Raw genomic sequence first — 18,703 nt, forward strand, 5'->3', positions numbered from 1 at the left:
ACTTACCTATCTTGAGTAGTTTTGTATCATCTGCAAATTTGCCACCTCACTATTTGCCCTTTTTTTCAGATCGTTTATGAATATGTTGAATAGGACTGGCCCAGTACCCCTGGGGGACACCACTATTTACTTCTCTCCATTCTGAAAATGGACCATTCATTCCTACCCTTTGTTTCCTATCTTTTAACCAGTCTTAAAGGAAATAACTGCTCTAGATTTTCTTCCTGAATTTATACATAAGTGGTTGTAGTTAAACAAACATTAATTTAGATTTTTTTCCTCTCGCCCATTCCTTTTAGGGCCCTATCCTGCAATCACTTACTATTATGTCTTGTGCTTATTACTGTTGCCTCACTGATTTAAATGGGACTATGATAAATATTGCAATTTTGGGCCCTTAAATGGTAATATCCAATAAATACATAGTTTATTTGCTTTCTACATACCTGGATCCTCTTAATACTATTTGTAGGAAGACTATCTTGCAGTATGCAGAGGAAATGTTTAGTATGAAAAAGTCTTGCCCAGAATATTGATGTTTGCTTCCTCACAGAAAAAAAAAGTTTGGGGGAGTGTGTCATGGAGTAAATGAGCACATATATTGATATAATCTGCCTGAGGTAGGCACACTGCTGAGTCAGATTATTAACATAAATACAGGCACTAACTGCAAGGGATTTTGTACCTTTTAAGTCACTGCTTTCTTGAAATACACATACTATAGAGCTGATATCAGAGACTTAAGTGAAGGCGAGGAACTGATAAGAACTGCATATGTGCACATTTGTACGAGGGGTGGAAAAGGGGTGTATATAGCTATTGCTAAGAGAAGGAAAAATGTTTTCAATATTAAAAGACTTACATTTTGCCTATACTGTACTTCATTTCTTATAGCTGAAAATAATGAGAAAGAATAAAGAATTCATTGTAATGGGAATTTCAGGAGTCTTTCCTGTATTGTGGTCCCAGAGAAACCAAGTGAATTAAAAAACAAAAACAAAATAACTGTTTAGCTCAGAATTAAAACTCATGCCTATAAATGCACATATCCCAGTAAATTCAGGGCTAATGGAAAAGTGATTCAGATGCATTTAAAGCAGATGGTTACAGAGCTTGTGTGTTTTGGTGCCAAGACCTCTGTTAATATCCTCTAGACAGCAACTCACTGGTCAAGCTGAGATGACCAATTGCAGTAGAATTTACTGATCTTTCAAGCATTTCTGTATTGGTTTATTTCCTGACTGTCAGACTGATGATTTCTGGAGAGTTCCCCTCTGAACACTAATGGCAAATTGTGTAAGTCAATTCCCTTTGCCGTACATGAGAATGCAGACTCCCCTAAGCCTTTCAGCAAAGGCGTCAGGTCTGCTCTCTCCATAGCAGGGAGAGGTTGAGCTTGCACACCCACTTCAGATATAATGCCTTAAGGTTATGCCATAAAATAATAAAAACAAGGAAAATTCAAAGATTAGGGTACTGTGTGCAATGTGTTCAATAGCACCTGTAAGCATAAAGGGGCATATTCAGATAGAACTGCAGTTACACAAATATCCTGTTAGGCCTAAAAAAGTTAGCAGACACTACAGGGTAGATTTTCAAATGTATTTAGTGCCTAATCTATTTAGGCACTTTTGAAAATTCCACTTGCTGAGCATCTGCATCTATAGTCGCCTAAATACTTTTGAAAATCTGATTCAGCGGCCCTGATCTAGCAAAGCATTTAAACATTGTTAATGTCAAGCATCTGAGTAGTCCCACTGAAGAAAATGAGACACCTTATGTTTTTTCAGCTAAACCTGTGCCCAAGTGCTTTACTTGATCAGTCCTTTAGCCTATTTCACCCTTTCCTGTGAATTTCCTGACTGTTGTTTCATGCCAGGATAATGGACTTAAAAAAAAAGTGCAGCATGTCTGTTCTCTGAGTTTATTAAGTCCCATGATAAAAAGTCTAAGGGGAAAATATTCATCAAAGCTGGCAGTTTCTCAAAATGACACTATTAAAAGCACAGCAGCAAGCTATCCCGATGCAAAAGAAAGTAAGAGTAGCAGTAAGAAGCCAACATGGCTCAATCAGGAGCTCTTTCATGGCCTGAAATAAATCAAAAAAGGAACCTACAAAAAGTGGAAACATGGATAAATTGCTAAGAATGAATAGCAAAGAACAGCACAAGCACATAGGGACAAAATCAGAAAGGCACAAAATGTATTACTCCTGATAAGGGATATAAAATGCAATAAGAAGAACTTCTATAAATACATTAGGAGAAAGAAAAAGATGCAGCACATAGGTCCACTACTTAGTGGGAAGGAGAGCTAATAACAGATGACATCAAGCAGGCTGTAGTGTTTAATGCCTATTTTGCTTCAGTCTTCACTAAAAGGATTAATTGTGACCAGATGCTTTACACAATTAATATTAACAATGGGAAAAACACAAGCCAGAATAGAGAAAGAGAAGGCTAATGAATATTTAGATAAGTTAGATATATTCAAACCAGCAGGCCCTGATGAACTTCACTCTTAAGGTACTTAAAAGAACTACCTGCAGCAATCTCAGAACCATTAGCAATTATTTTTGAGAACTCATGGAGGATGGGTGAGGTCCTAGAGCAGGGGAGGGCAAACTTTTTGTCCCGAGGGCCACATCAGGGTGCGAAACTGTATGAAGGGCTGGGTAGGGAAGGCTGTGCCACCCAAGCAGCCTGGCCCCTGCCCCCTATTCACCTCCTCCCACTTCCCGCCCCCTGACTGTCCCCCTCAGAATCCCCAACCCATCCAACCCCCCTTACTCCTTGTCTCCTGACTGCCCCCTCCTGGAACCCCCAGCCCCAAACCGCCCCCCCTGGGATCCCACCCCTTATTCAACTCCCCCTGCTCCCTGTCCCCTGACTGCCCTGCCCCCTATCCACACCCCCGCCCCCTGACCTGCCCGGAGGGACTCCCACACCCTATCCAACCCCCCCTGTTCCCCGCACCCTGACCGCCCCAGAACCCACACTCCTAACTGTCCCCTGGGATCCCCTACCCAACCCCCCGGCCGCCCCCTTACCATGCTGCTCAGAGCGGCAGGAGCTCACAGGGCAGAGTAACTGCAGGGGAGAGGGAACAGCGGGGGAGGGGCCAGGGACTAGGCTCCCGGGCCAGGAGCTCGGGGGCTGGGTAGGACAGTCCCGTGCGCCAGATGTGGCCCACGAGCCGTAGTTTGCCCACCTCTGTCCTAGAGGATGGGAAAAGGGCAAACCTATCTTTAAAAAGAGGAACAAAAAGGACCCAGGGAATTATAGACCCGTCAGCCGAACTTTGATACCTGCAAAGATACTAGAACAAGTTATTAAACAATCAATTTGTATTGCCCAATTAGTGGATAATAGAGTAATAGATAATAACCAACATGGATTTGTCACGAACAAGGGGGAAACAGTAGAAGTGATACATCATGATTTTAGTAAGGCTTTTGACAAAGTCCCATGTTACATTCTCATAAGCAAACCAGGGAAACGTGGTCTAGATGAAGTTTTTATAAAGTGGGTGCATATCTGGCTGAAAGTTTTTATAAAGTGGGTGCATATCTGGCTGCATATCATACTCAAAGAGTAGTTATCAATAGTTTGCTATCAAACTAGGAAGATGTATCTAGTGTGGTCCCACAGGGTCTGCTCTGGATCCATTTTCATCAATGATTTTGATAATGGAGTGGAGACTAGGCTTATAAAATCTGTAGATGATGCTAAGGTGGAAGGGTTTGCAAGCTCTTTGGAGGGTAGGATTATAATTTAAAATGACTGTGACAAATTAGAGAATTGGTCTGATATCAACAAGATGAAATTCAATAAAGACAAATGTAAAGTTCTGCGCTTAGAAGGAAAAGTCAAATGTACAAATACAAAATGGGGAATAACTGTGAGGCTGTAGTACTGCTGAGTAGGATCTGGAGGCTATAGTGGATCACAAATTGAACATGAACCAACAATGTGAAACCGTTGCCAAATAAATAAATAAAGAGCACTAATATTCTAGGGCATATTAACAGGTTTCATATATAAAACATCGGAGGTAATTGTTCCACTCGGCACTAGTGAGGCCTCAGCTGGAGTATCGTGTCCAGTTTGGGGCACCATGTTTCAGGAAAAAAGTGGACAAACTGGAAACAGTTCAGAGGAGACTACAACAATGGACACCTAACCTATGAGGAAAGGTTAAAAAACGGGGCATTTTAGTCTTGAGAAGAGACAACTTAGAGGGGTCTGACAGTCTTCAAATATGTTAAAGGCTGTTATAATGAAGATGGTGATCAATTGTTCTCCATATCCCCTGAAGATAGGACAAGAAGGAATCAGCTTAATCTGCAGCAAGAGAGATTTAGGTTGGATATTAGCAAAAGCTTGCTAAATATAAGGATAATTAAGGATTGGATTAAGCTTCGAAGGGAGGTTGTGGAATCCGTGTCACTGGAGGCTTTTAAAAACAGGTTAGACAAACACTGCCAGGCATGGTCTAAGCATACTTGGTCCTGCCTCAGTGGAGGGGGCTGGACTAGATCACTTCTCGAGGTTCTTTCCAGCCTTACATTTTTATGATTCTATGTTACAAACTTAGCATTACTTTAAAATGGTTCATAATAAAAGAATATATTCATTAAAACAATCTTCATATGATTTTCAGTTCACAGACTAAAGTATAGAATGTAGTCAGACAACAAAAAACCTAAACCACAGTTTGGGGGTTTCACGTTGGGGAAGAGACTAAATAACAGTTGGCGTGAAGACAAAGTGCATCTGCAAGCATACAAAATTCTAAGCAACTTTGAGCAAAGAACAGGCTTTATCCTGCAAAGACATGAGTCCCACTGAACTAGGAGTATTCATGTGTGTAAAGCTATGCATTATGTTTACTTGCAGGACCAGGGACAAAAATTGCTGGGCACAAACATCCACATTTTTTCCCATTAGATTTCTTTTCAAACAGTTGTTGGAAGCCTTTGAAAGTTCATTTTAAAATCAAATTTGGTTTTGAGGATTATATAATTTAAACAAATAGTCTAAATATATATACACACACACGTGCATATATATGTGTACATATATATTTTAGCACTATAACTAAGCAAATGCATAAATGTTTTTTCCCCCCAGTTATCCATTTGCTCTTCTCTTCCCTTGTGTTCGCAGTTTTTGCTAGAATGAGCTTTTATGACCAATTTTTAAACCCTTAAAAATAGGAGAGAATGGAAAGCCTGACAAATACTAACTAAAGCGGCACAAATGTCATGGTTCAATTTAATTGATCCCATTTTACATGCAGGTTTAATATAATTTTACTTGGAAAAAAACTAAACAGTAGACTTTAATCCTAATGATAACAAATATTGCTTTTTTAAAATTACTATTTATACTTTGACTGTCAGAGTGACACAGATATATTTTGATACATTTTGTTAGTTACATTAGTTTCTCTAGTTCTCTGTACATATGTGCTTTTAGGGCCTGATTTTAAAAATGGGAATCTTTCCACTGACTTGAATGGCCTTTGCATCAGGTTCTCAATAAAAGGCTCCAACTCAACCAATCTAGTAAAAAAAGTGCAGTTGTTTTCCTGTTCAGATCATGTTTCTGGGGAAGGAGTCAGAATTGAAGGGAGATTATTTTACTTGATATGATCATCCCAACAATGATGTAGCTCTTTGAAATTGAAAGAAAAAAAAGTTTCCCCTTTAGACACCAAGACCAGAAGAAGCTCAGCTTTGTGAGCTGAATTCACCATCAGCATGCCAGTGAAAGGACTGAGGCCAGACATTTGCTTCTGTAAATGGTGGCAGAATTCATTAAGGGTGGAATGCCTCCAGGGGACCAGGCTGCCTCAGCAGAAAGGAGATACATCTTAATGGGAGCTTCTGGGCACTCACCAGTTTTGAAAATCAGGCTAGTTATTTACATGTCTAAATAGGCTTTAGTTTTAGGCAGCCATTTAAAAAAAATCTTGGCTATGAAGTAAACTCTGTGATGAAATTGGCATGCAGTGACTTAAAAATTTAGATCTAGTTTTTTTAGAACAATATCAGTTAGAAACTATTATACATTCCTCTTAAAATGGAAATGTAATGCCACATTCATACTCACACAAACCAATTTTCAAATGTACATCACTAAGGTAAGCATACAACTGGCATAAAGACATTCTATTATAAATGGAGCTAGTAGCACTGCTTATAAGCCAAGGTTTCCCGACACTTTCCATTATAAGACTGTTTTCAGTCGTTTATAACTTTGCCAAACTGCAACCATTTGGGTTGAAGTTTTCCAAGACAGGTGTTTGCCTCAGATTTTTTTTTAAGGGTAGTGGGGGTAGTTTTGGTTACAGCAGTTCAGCAAGAATTGAGAATGAGGTTAGGGAGGGAAAATATGTTTTGCCCATGTTAACCAAATTTGTACAACTGTTTAATTGAGAAGTTGTAGGGCTTCATGCTTTGGAACAGGACTTGAAATTGGGAAGGAGGGTGACCTTTTTGTCACAGATGTGCTTTTTCCAGTACCTATGAAATTCCACTCAAATTTGGCCAAGTTTGAGCCTCTGAAAATATCAATTCACACATGCTCAGTAGAGACCTGTTAAAAGTTAGGCAGCTACATTCTCTGAAGATTCCATCAGTACCAAGCGTGATCCAGCTCAGCGGACGCAGGAGCTGAGCAGCACTTTCCTGCAATTGTTCCCCCTGGCAGCCAAGGACTGCTGCGGCATAGGAAGCCATAACTGAGAGGAGGGAGACTGTCTCTCCTGTGCTTTTTTTATGCTCCTCCTTCTGGGGCCCAGGCAGCAAGGAGGAATCAGCCTGACTTGAATGCAGAGGGGTGAAGAGCAGTGGGAGGGGAGGAGAAGCTGGGGAGGGGTGATAGGATTATGGGGAACAGGGACAGGAATTTATGGGGAAAGAGGATAAAGGGGCTGGATCTTGGGGGGGCAGGGAGTTAGGAGTAAGGAAGCAAAGGGGACGGAGACAGGCTAAGGGCAAAAGAGCATACTCCCCTCCAGAACCTGGAACTGAATGCAGGAGTTCTGAGTGGTTTCTTTTCTGTCAGCAATAGCTGTGAAACCCACTGGCAAAGTGTGCGTCTCATCCCCCGCTAATGGCTGGTCTGCATGCTGCATAACAGCCTACTACTGCTGCAAGTTACTTAGAGATCTGTGGTAAGGGTGGATCTTAAGGTCCTAACCCTGCTGATGACCCACGTGGAAGTCAGTGGAAAAAATAGTATGTGATGATGGAATTAAACAGTAATGCATACTAGGGAGCTGAATGAAGGTTGAACATGCAGCCTTAACACTGGCATTTCCTAATTTCTGAGTTTTGACTTTGCAACTTTAACAATCTTTCATTGTAGTTTTTTCTGTATGTAACACACACACACAAAATCAAGAAGCCTAATTATAATGTATCATTAGAATTATATTATTTGTCCTTTTGGCTTTATAATTGTACTAAGTTAATGGACACACCTGCATGATTATTTTATTATTGCGCTATTTCCTAGAATAATAATTTCAGCACTTGTATCAGACTTTTTTCATTTCAGTAATCTGGATTATATGTCCCCATGTCATTTCACTGCTGCTCTTGGGGGTAACTACATTAGCTGTCCTCATTTGTTCATCTGTTGGCCTTTGTCTCATTTCTTTTGTGTAGTGCTCAGATATGTAATGCTGGCATGCTGCTACCTCAGCTTGGGGACAGTGTATTTACAGCAGCTGTTGGCATACCAACCACCACTGGTTCAGTGTTCAACTTGACAGTCAGGAGATACTTTTTCACATAGCATAAACCTTGATTAATTTCTTGGTGGAGAAGACACTGAACTGTGAGATACCTGTAAATTTAGGGAAAGTAATTGCTGGCAGAACATGTACTAAGTATATTTGACAATAGAATCCAAAGAGTTAATTGGCAAGTTTTGGCAGGTTTCTAAACAGATCTGAATTTACCAAGTGACTAACAATCTAACATTTTCTTACACTGTAATTACATGAATCTCATATGTTTAATAACATTTCCCCCAAATGATGTTTCATAACTAGAATTCTGAGCGCAAGGCCTGCTGATATGCAAGGATGCCTTAAGAGAGGAAACGGAACCAGACAGAAAAGGCAATGACTTTTGCAATCAGAATCAGAGGCAAACTGCCTTAGAACGATACATCGGGAGAGTTTTTATTTGTACACCCTTTACTTTGAGACAACAAGGAGGAATGTAGTTAAAAAAAATCCAGCCCTGATGTAAAAGAGTAAATAGAAAAGGTTTGTATGTGAATGTACAATCCTGCCACAATTACTTAAAACAATCCAACCCCTCAACAAAACAACCAAGCAACACAGACACACATGCACACCCTCCCAGCCAAAGGGCATGGGGGGGGGGGGCAGAGGGGAGAAGAGAAAAATAGATGTCTGCTTGCGTTCCTGTTAATAAATCAGTGTACCATGGTGATGAATGTGGTATGAGAACCTAAATAACACACAGATGGGCATGTATACAGGATGGAGGTGTTCTCACTCTATTTTGACTAGCCTGTTGCATGACATGCTTACCGGAATCCCTAGAGCTTTTAGAATGTTCATTTTACACATAGGGCAGGTGCGATGATCTAGCAGCCACGGGTCTACGCAAGATTTATGAAAAAGATGCCTGCAATAAAAAGCAAGATATTTTAATTCAAATCCATCCGAGTGTAGCTTAGAGCTGTTCAGTCATTACCAAGAGTTGCTTCTGAATGTAGTATAATAGGGAGTTTTGAAAGTGTAGTTTTTTGGTATATGATAAGGATTATAAAAGTGCATAGACAGGAGTATAAAATCACTGTACTAAATCTTATTCAGATAAGCGCACCGATCCCTGCCTGTTAGAGTTCACTGACAAGGTGCAGAAAGTTAGATGTACAAAATTAGACACCAACAATCAGAGAGCCAAATGTACGTGTAGCAGCAAAGCCAACTTTCTTAAAATGCTATAGACTGCCAGCTGTAACACCGATAAATGAAACTCAGCTTTTGGTAAAGGTCAGATCATGTATATATCTACTGTTGGTTCCATAACACAAAACTGACCCCACCACAGTGACCCAGAACTTTAAATAGCTGTAACATGAAGCCATTTTGCATCTGTTATTATTTTGCAGGATCATGACAGTGTGTAGGCAGAAACCCCCCCGCCTTTTTTTTTCTTTTTTTTTTTTTTTTGAGAGAGAGAGAGAGAGAGAGAGAGAGAGAGCGCGTGGCCTTTTGGGTGAGGCTCCTCCCCTCCCACCTATTTTCCTGCCCCTCAAAGCCACCCATGAGAATGAGCATCTTTAGACAAACATTTCTCCCTCTGGAGCTGGTTGATACTATCCCTTCAGCCAATATGAAGTGATCATTAGCAAGACAGTGAAGCCATTCTGCCTACATATTTATCCAGTTATGGGAAATACAGTTTCTTAGCCACAAGTGTCAGTTGTCTAAAGTTGCTTGAACAAACTGGAGGTTGCATACTCAAACATGTAATTTATGCACCTCATTCATTCTTGAGAAGATGTTCTGTTATGTTGCATTTGACAGGATAAGCACCTCAGCAGACTCAGAGTACAGAGAAAAGTCCTGCAGTTCTGCTGGGTGAAGAATTTAAGAAATGCTGGGAGAAGAAATTAAGAGAATTTCTCAGGGGGCTCAGATACGAGACAGGGAAGTTGTTTGCTGTCTTTGTGCCTCAGCTGGAGCATCCCTACAGAAAACAGCTCCCAATTTCTTTTAATCACTATAGTATACAGAGAATTATAGCCAGATTTTTTTAGTTATTTGTGAGTACTTCAACTGAAGAGAGGGGATATACCAGGTGCATAGATTGCTGTGAGGAAGAACATTCCGGAAGCCTGACTGCAGCTGAATGGAGTATTGTTGGCACAGTGAGGTGGTCTCCAGTGAGACATTGGAGCAGAGATTTCCTCTCCTGTATCCCATAGATTTTTGTGAAAGCTCGTGGTTTTTCATTATTCATCTGTGGATTTTTATTAGAATAATTGTTGGTTTGTTTCCTGTTAACAAACAGTCAATTTTGCAACATCTTGGACTTTTAGTTCATTTAGCCAAGTGTAAGATTCATTGACTTATCTCACACATATGTTTGCTGTCTCCTTGAACATGCCATGTGGCTCTATCTGCTCTGTAACGTTTTGTACCTACACCTTTGGTCCAGCTATACTGTTTCTGAAAAACAGGTACAAAGTTTTCTCATGTAACCATAGCCTCAACACCTAAATCTTTGTGTAGCAGTCTGAAAATACACTCACCCACCTAAAAGTCTGATTTACATATAGAAGACTTAAGCAAAAATCAGGAGGAGGACGCTTTTATTCTGAAATAAGAGTGTCCATACTTAGATTTGCATCAAAATAACAAAAGCTGTGAATTAAACATATTTCGGTTATTTCAATGCAAATTTATGTGTAGAGCAGTCCTAAATACCTTTTCTCTAGCAATTAACAGATGTGCAACATTGTGCATGTCGAAAAAAGAAAAGGAGTACTTGTGGCACCTTAGAGACTAACCAATTTATTTGAGCATAAGCTTTTGTGAGCTACAGCTCACTTCATCGGATGCATACTGTGGAAAGTGTAGAAGATCTTTTTATATACACACAAAGCATGAAAAAATACCTCCTCCCACCCCACTCTTCTGCTGCTAATAGCTTATCTAAAGTGATCACTCTCCTTACAATGTGTATGATAATCAAGTTGGGCCATTTCCAGCGCAAATCCAGGTTTTCTCACCCTCCCAACCCCCCCCCCCCCCCCACAGGAGGTAATGTTGTCATCATGAATAGGTCGGAATATGAACAAGAGGCTGCTCGGCAGCTCTCCAACACCACTTTCTACAAGCCATTACCCTCTGATCCCACGGAGAGTTACCAAAAGAAACTACAGCATTTGCTCGAGAAACTCCCTGAAAAAGCACAAGATCAAATCCGCACAGACACGCCCCTGGAACCCCAACCTGGGATATTCTATCTACTACCCAAGATCCATAAACCTGGAAATCCTGGGCGCCCCATCATCTCAGGCATTGGCACCCTGACAGCAGGATTGTCTGGCTATGTAGACTCCCTCCTCAGGCCCTACGCTACAAGCACTCCCAGCTACCTTCGAGACACCACTGACTTCCTGAGGAAACTACAATCCATCGGTGATCTTCCTGATAACACCATCTTGGCCACTATGGATGTAGAAGCCCTCTACACCAACATTCCACACAAAGATGGACTACAAGCCATCAAGAACACTATCCCCGATATTGTCACGGCTAACCTGGTGGCTGAACTTTGTGACTTTGTCCTTACCCATAACTATTTTACATTTGGGGACAATGTACACCTTCAGATCAGCGGCACTGCTATGGGTACCCGCATGGCCCCACAGTATGCCAACATTTTTATGGCTCACTTAGAACAACGCTTCCTCAGCTCTCGTCCCCTAATGCCCCTACTCTACTTGCGCTATATTGATGACATCTTCGTCATCTGGACCCATGGAAAAGAAGCCCTTGAGGAATTCCACCATGATTTCAACAATTTCCATCCCACCATCAACCTCAGCCTGGTCCAGTCCACACAAGAGATCCACTTCCTGGACACTACAGTGCTAATAAACGATGGTCACATAAACACCCCCCTATACCGGAAACCTACTGACCGCTATTCCTACCTACATGCCTCCAGCTTTCACCCTGACCACACCACACGATCCATCGTCTACAGCCAAGCTCTGCGATACAACCGCATTTGCTCCAACCCCTCAGACAGAGACAAACACCTACAAGATCTCTATCAAGCATTCTTACAACTACAATACCCACCTGCGGAAGTGAAGCAACAGATTGATAGAGCCAGAAGAGTTCCCAGAAGTCTCCTACTACAGGACAGGCCTAACAAAGAAAATAACAGAACGCCACTAGCCGTCACCTTCAGCCCCCAACTAAAACCCCTCCAACGCATTATTAAGGATCTACAACCTATCCTGAAGGATGACCCAACACTCTCACAGATCTTGGAGACAGGCCAGTCCTTGCCTGCAGACAGCCCCCCAACCGGAAGCAAATACTCACCAGCAACCACATACCACACAACAGAACCACTAACCCAGGAACCTATCCTTGCAACAAAGCCCGTTGCCAACTGTGCCCACATATCTATTCAGGCGACACCATCATAGGGCCTAATCACATCAGCCATACTATCAGAGGCTCGTTCACCTGCACATCCACCAATGTGATATATGCCATCATGTGCCAGCAAGGCCCCTCTGCCATGTACATTGGTCAAACTGGACAGTCTCTACGTAAAAGAATAAATGGACACAAATCAGATGTCAAGAATTATAACATTCATAAACCAGTCGGAGAACACTTCAATCTCTCTGGTCACGCTATTACAGACATGAAAGTTGTGATATTACAACAAAAAAAACTTCAAATTTAGACTCCAGCAAGAAACTGTTGAATTGGAATTCATTTGCAAATTTGATACAATTAACTTAGGCTTGAATAGAGACTGGGAGTGGCTAAGTCATTATGCAAGGTAGCCTATTTCCCCTTGTTTTTTCCTACCCTCCTCCCCCAGACGTTCTTGTTAAACCCTGGATTTGTGCTGGAAATGGCCCACCTTGATTATCATACACATTGTAAGGAGAGTGGTCACTTTAGATAAGCTATTAGCAGCAGGAGAGTGGGGTGGGAGGAGGTATTTTTTCATGCTTTGTGTGTATATAAAAAGATCTTCTACACTTTCCACAGTATGCATCCGATGAAGTGAGCTGTAGCTCACGAAAGCTTATGCTCAAATAAATTGGTTAGTCTCTAAGGTGCCACAAGTACTCCTTTTCTTTTTGCGAATACAGACTAACACGGCTGTTACTCTGAAACCTGTCATTGTGCATGTCAAATTTCAGCTCAACGTTGACAGCTGAGGTATTATAAAAAAGCCCTGCCAACTGGAGTGTTGATAAGTCTTTTTACTCTATGCAAGTCTATATTTCCCTGTGCATGCACTAGCCCTTCCCCATTTGCAGTTCCTCTATATGAATGCATACAAAGCCACCAACTAACAGCGGTAGGGCAGGTTTACAAACTGTCTTAATGCTAGGTACTGAGCTAGTAGATCAATAGTATAAATTCTCTCTTCACAGCAGGTATTATCTCTGTGAGAAATGCAGAATCACCTTGCATACCCAAATAGTCATGTTTAAATTAAGAACACTGCAAGCAAAGTAATAATTTTGCTTTGCTATTCCATCCCAATATTTAAAAAACAGCATCCCACACATAAAGATGTATCCATCCTTCCAGTTAGTTGGAAGAGAGACAGAGGTACATTCTCATCAGTGTTAATTTTTAACATCTGTTCCGTTGAACGGTCTTTGTAAGTAGCATCATCCCATTCACGAGCTGGATTTAACACTAAACAGTATGAAAAATACAAATCTAAAAATGCATGAAATTTCATCAGACCCTATTACTCACTTCACTTGGCTCCCTTTCCTACTACTTCAACAGGAAATTGATCGCTTGGGAATAAGAGTTACAAGGAAATTACAGTATTCCATTTTAAACTGACACTGACTTCGCACAGCTGTGGCACAGAAAATCTGTTCTTGGAATCTGAAACTAGTCTAATTATATCACTTGGCTGTAATACCGAAGTTTGTCAGACCTCATCCGATACCGTATGTCAACATGATTAATGTAAATGAAGCATCATGATACTTAAAGTTAAAACCACCACTTTACTAACGTTACAAAGGTTCACAACTCCACTTCCAAAACAACATTCACCATGTTGGTAGAGAACCAAATGCATCAAATTTCCATCTCTGCACTATATTAACCTCCTTCCTTCCCCTTCTCCCAAGAGATATGTATTCAGCATATAATCGCCAGACAAACATTTTGAGTAAGCAGGCGATATAAAAATTACATATAATCCCCAAGTAGCTACTTTGTGAAACAATGAATAAGAAATCTTTTACATTTAAAATGTGTAAATAAAATATCTTGAATGTGTTGATTTATGCAGAATACTGAACTGAAAGTCAATGTCTTACTTTTCAGCTATTTGAAGGAGCAATTTCAAATATTCTTATAGTGTTGATTTTTTTTTAATAGTGTGCCCATGTTCATAGGCTAGTATATGTTTAACTGCCAACGTTTAATCTTGATTTGGGCCAAAATAATCAGTGCAAGCTTTCAAAAAGCTCAGATATTCGCTATGCTCTTGAAAAATGGACAAAAAAAATCTGTTTCTGATCAAGAATATATAACCTGAGTGATGTGTAAAATCAGATCAAGTCATTCAGGCATAGATGAGAAAGGCCCCCTTTGTGTTCAAGTTCAAGCTTTGCAAGCCTTAATCAGGCTGCAGATCACATTGCAACATTTCATGATGTTTGTTAGTCAGATAGTGTGTGGAATTTTCATGCTTTACAGACATTTACCTCAAGTTTGGCTGTTCCTAAAAATTAACTGGTTTGAAAGAAAATTATTCTAAAAGGAATGCTATCAATGTTGAGAGATTTAAATCCATAACCATGACAGGTTAAGTCTCCTTGCACTTTAAAATACTATATTACAAGTGTACTATGGTTCTAATTTTAATTTTTGACTTGGTATGTATTAGTTAGATTGAAGGATCTTTTTTATAAAATAGAAAACCACAGAAGAATGAATGCCAAAATTAGATAATCTAAGGACTAAAATTATCTGATTGTGGGTATGCACATATTTTGATGGAGCATGTGATAAATCCATTTTTGCCAATTTGGATTTGAAGGTCTGTTTTATTTGCTGTTATTTATATAGCACCATAACATGCATGGTGCTTTATAAGAATTAACCAGGAATCCCCGCTCTGAAGCATTTACAATCTAAGTCAAGACAAGAACAGGAGGACAAGATGACAAAGAGTGTGGCAGGAGAACAACAACAGGATCATGCAGTTACTTGGGAAAAAGATGTAGATGTCCTTAGAATTAAAAAAAAATCATCTACACTTCAGTTTATATACCTCCATGGGGAACTGAGTTTTTAAAAGGGATTCAAAGCAGGAAAAAATGAAGGTGCTGAGGGGGAGTTCAGAAGCATGGGGGCAGTGAGAAGGAAGGCACACAGATGGTCTTAGAAGAAGGATATGAAGACTTAAGTGTGAAGAGAAGTTTGAGCTAAGAGAAGAGGACAGGTGAGGGAAAAGGAGACAAGAGCAGACAGAGAGGTAGATTGTAGATGGCCTCACTATAAGAACACACTGCTTGAATTTGATGATAGAGACAATAATAAGCTAGTGAGTAGATTTTAAGAGGGGGTCAACAGAGTTACAGCACTTAGCAAGGTGCTTTTTTCTTTTTTGAAGAAGTCTAGATAGGAGGAGAAGGAGGGCAGACTTGCAGGAGGCAGTCAAAGGCAAAGAAGAGTTGTCGAGAGTTGTAGTAATGACACTCAGAGGGGAGGAGTACAGTTGCTTTTCAAGGAAGACTGCTATACTGAATAAAGAGGATGGACCTGTAGTGCAGTAAATCTGAATGGTCTCTGGATTGTTTTTCCTCCAGAGCCATTCATCAGCCCTGGAGTCAGTACAGAAAAACTGAATGCAGGAAAGAAACCAAACATCAAAAAGGATGGGCACAGAGAAGTGATGGAGATGATGGTTTCCTCATCGGAGGCTAACACAAGGAAAGGAAGGAGGGGTTGGAGAGCATCAGTGAAGTCAGAGTTGTTAATAGACTGGAGATTATGGAAGGAATGCGATACTGGGAGGGGTACCAGAGCACGTACAGACAAGGTTGAGAGAATGACCCTGATAATGAGTCTGGAAGGTGACACAGAACAGGAGGATGAATGGAGAAGTTAGTAAGAGGAAGACAAAGCTAGCAATATCAGCAGTCTAGGAGGAGAAAACAAGACAGATGAGGGGTTGTAGAGTAAGGATTTGAAGATGGAGATTTGAAGTTGAAAGTGGGAGGAGGACAGGTGAAAACACTCTGGGAACACTGGAACATGGTTACATTCAATCTTGTGTCAATGCCCTAGAAACTAATTGTAATTATATTTGCTATTGTCAACTTTTAAACCTGGATATAAAACTAAGACTTATTTCCATCAAGAGAAAAATCAGCACAACATGCAGCATCAAAAGGCACATAAGAAAATAAGAATGACCATACCGGGTCAGACCAAAGGTCCATCCAGCCCAGTATCCTGTCTACCAACAGTGGCCAATGCCAGGTGCCCAGAGGGAGTGAACCTAACAGGTAATGATCAAGTGATCTCTCTCCTGCCATCCATCTCCACCCTCTGACAAACAGAGGCTAGGGACCATTCCTTAGCCATCCTGGCTAATAGCCATTAATGGACTTAGCCTCCATGAATTTATCCAGTTCTCTTTTAAACCCTGTTATAGTCCTAGCCTTCACAACCTCCTCAGACAAGGAGTTCCACAGGTTGACTGTGCACTGAGTGAAGAACTTCCTTTTATTTGTTTTAAACCTGCTACCCATTAGTTTCATTTGGTGGCCCCTAGTTCTTATATTATGGGAACAAGCAAATAACTTTTCCTTATTCACTTTCTCCACACCACTCAAGATTTTATATACCTATCATATCCCCCCCTTAGTCTCCTATTTTCCAAGTCTCTTTAATCTCTACTTTATACTTCACACACTACTTTATACCTCAACCTGATCATTTAAATTCTGAGCTTTTCAGAATGAAATTTAAAAACATAGGCAGACGTAGGAGGACGGGAAAAAAAAGTATATATGAAATTGATCTCCCCTCCAAAATAGCCAGTGGCATCCCTTCATTGACTCTCTGCCACACTTAAAGAGAATGCTCTGAGGGAATGACATAGTGAAAGGACCCGAAGAGCTAATAAGAAGCTGTTTATGTGGCTTTGAAATTCATCCACTACTGAAATACTGACTAGTGGATTTTCACTACGAATTTTTGTATAGACGAGGACAACAGAAAGCCTCAAGATAGCTACTAGCTGCATCTGGAAACTTCCTGGTTTAGGGCTGGCTGTGGGAGAGCTGCTGATACACTTGCTTATTTAGATTTGTTCAATATATACATTATAATGTCTATCCAGGGCTCTAAGCATCTTTCACATATATTAAAAATGAAATCATATTAGTTCAAACAAAAATAAACTCAACAGCATCCTCTAAACCAGGAAGGAAAACAAAAATGACCCTAATCCCAAATACTAGGCCTTGGCACACAGCCCAGAACTTGATGCAAATTCTCTCCCCAAAAGCCTGGGAAAAGAGATGGACTTTGCAGTGTGCCTAAAAGTCAGATTTGGGTAATTTTGGATCACTGGTGAAGAGTCCCATGAAGAACATCCTGCCAGCAGCTCCTCCTTTTTTCAACTAAGGAGGCTATTGACTGGGTGCCTCCACTGATCAAAGCTGTGGCAATATCATGTGGAGAGGGAGAGGCAGTTTCTCAGATATGCTGACCCTAAGGCATACATGGCTTTACAGGTCAAAAGAAACATCTTAAACTTCACCTGCATACCAAAAGGCAACCAGTTCAGATCACCCAGCACTGGTGTCATGATGATACTGGCTTTTCGACAACTGAGAAATTGGAAGTTTCAATAAGGTTTGGTGGGAAGCCCATGTCTTCCCTGAACTGCAGGCTGCTATGCCAATGCCCTGCATATACAAGGTATATACAGTGAGCATACACTGGGGATGACAAACAACGAAATATGCATTTGCAGGTCTGTGTCTTCCTTTTGCTAATCACCAGTGCAAAGAGTGCTCTTCCATCTTATACGATTTCCCTATTGACTTGAATCTGATTTATCATCAATATTCTTTATTTCCTCTCAGCTGCCCAGTGCATCCTATCTTGTTGGTGTTTCTTTATAGATTGTAGACTCTCATTGGCGGGAACTATCTTTATTTTTGTTTCTTGTATAGCATTTGGCAAACTGTTGGCATTTCACCAACAATAATAGTAATAATAATTAACACCAACACCTATGGTGGTGTACAAAAGCTTACAAATCTGTAAAATGTTACCTTTCCTAACTTGTACAGTAGGGAAGATAGTTTCAATAAAGTAGCTACTTGGGAGGGAACTCCTCATCTCTCATAATTCAACAGTGCCAAAGTTCAAAATGACAGGTTTCAGAGTAGCAGCCGTGTTAGTCTGTATTCGCAAAAAGAAAAGGAGTACTTGTGGCACCTTAGAGATCAACAAATTTATTTGAGCATAAGCTTTCGTGAGCTACAGCTCGCTTCATCGGATGCATGTGCATTTTACAAGACAGATCTGCTGCTAACCTTTAGCTGGAGCCATTTCCAAGTAACTTTTTAAGTCAACCAAGAGCTAAACATCACCTGCTAACTATGTGTTTCTGATTCAGTAGGCCTTATTTAATACTACGCACTCTCATTTAACCTCGTGAACAACATTAAGGATGACTCTGTGCTGGGTCATTTGTGAGAATGATACAAGTGAAAGATGGGGTTTAGATGTATGTGTTCCATATAATTTCCTCAAAGAAATACCTGTACCTTAAGCACAAAATTTCCAAACTTTGTCTAGGGCCCCACAGGAACATACTAGGAATTAAGCCCACTTCTAAACTGTATATATGTCCCATTTTCTAAACTCTTAGCTGAGG

At 40.5% G+C, this 18,703-nt stretch overlaps 1 protein-coding gene across 1 annotated transcript in view; it reads right to left on the reverse strand.

Annotated features, from left to right (window-relative positions):
- RNF150 (ring finger protein 150) overlaps nucleotides 1–18,703 on the reverse strand; it is a 203,983-nt gene that overhangs the window by 37,742 nt on the left and 147,538 nt on the right. The window contains exon 5 of the mRNA XM_077814442.1: nucleotides 8,578–8,674. Coding sequence (XP_077670568.1) covers nucleotides 8,578–8,674 — 97 coding nt within the window. The remainder of the gene's footprint in view (nucleotides 1–8,577; nucleotides 8,675–18,703) is intronic.

This window comes from Eretmochelys imbricata, chromosome 4 (assembly GCF_965152235.1).
Source record: "Eretmochelys imbricata isolate rEreImb1 chromosome 4, rEreImb1.hap1, whole genome shotgun sequence".
In the NCBI taxonomy this organism is placed as follows: domain Eukaryota; kingdom Metazoa; phylum Chordata; order Testudines; family Cheloniidae; genus Eretmochelys; species Eretmochelys imbricata.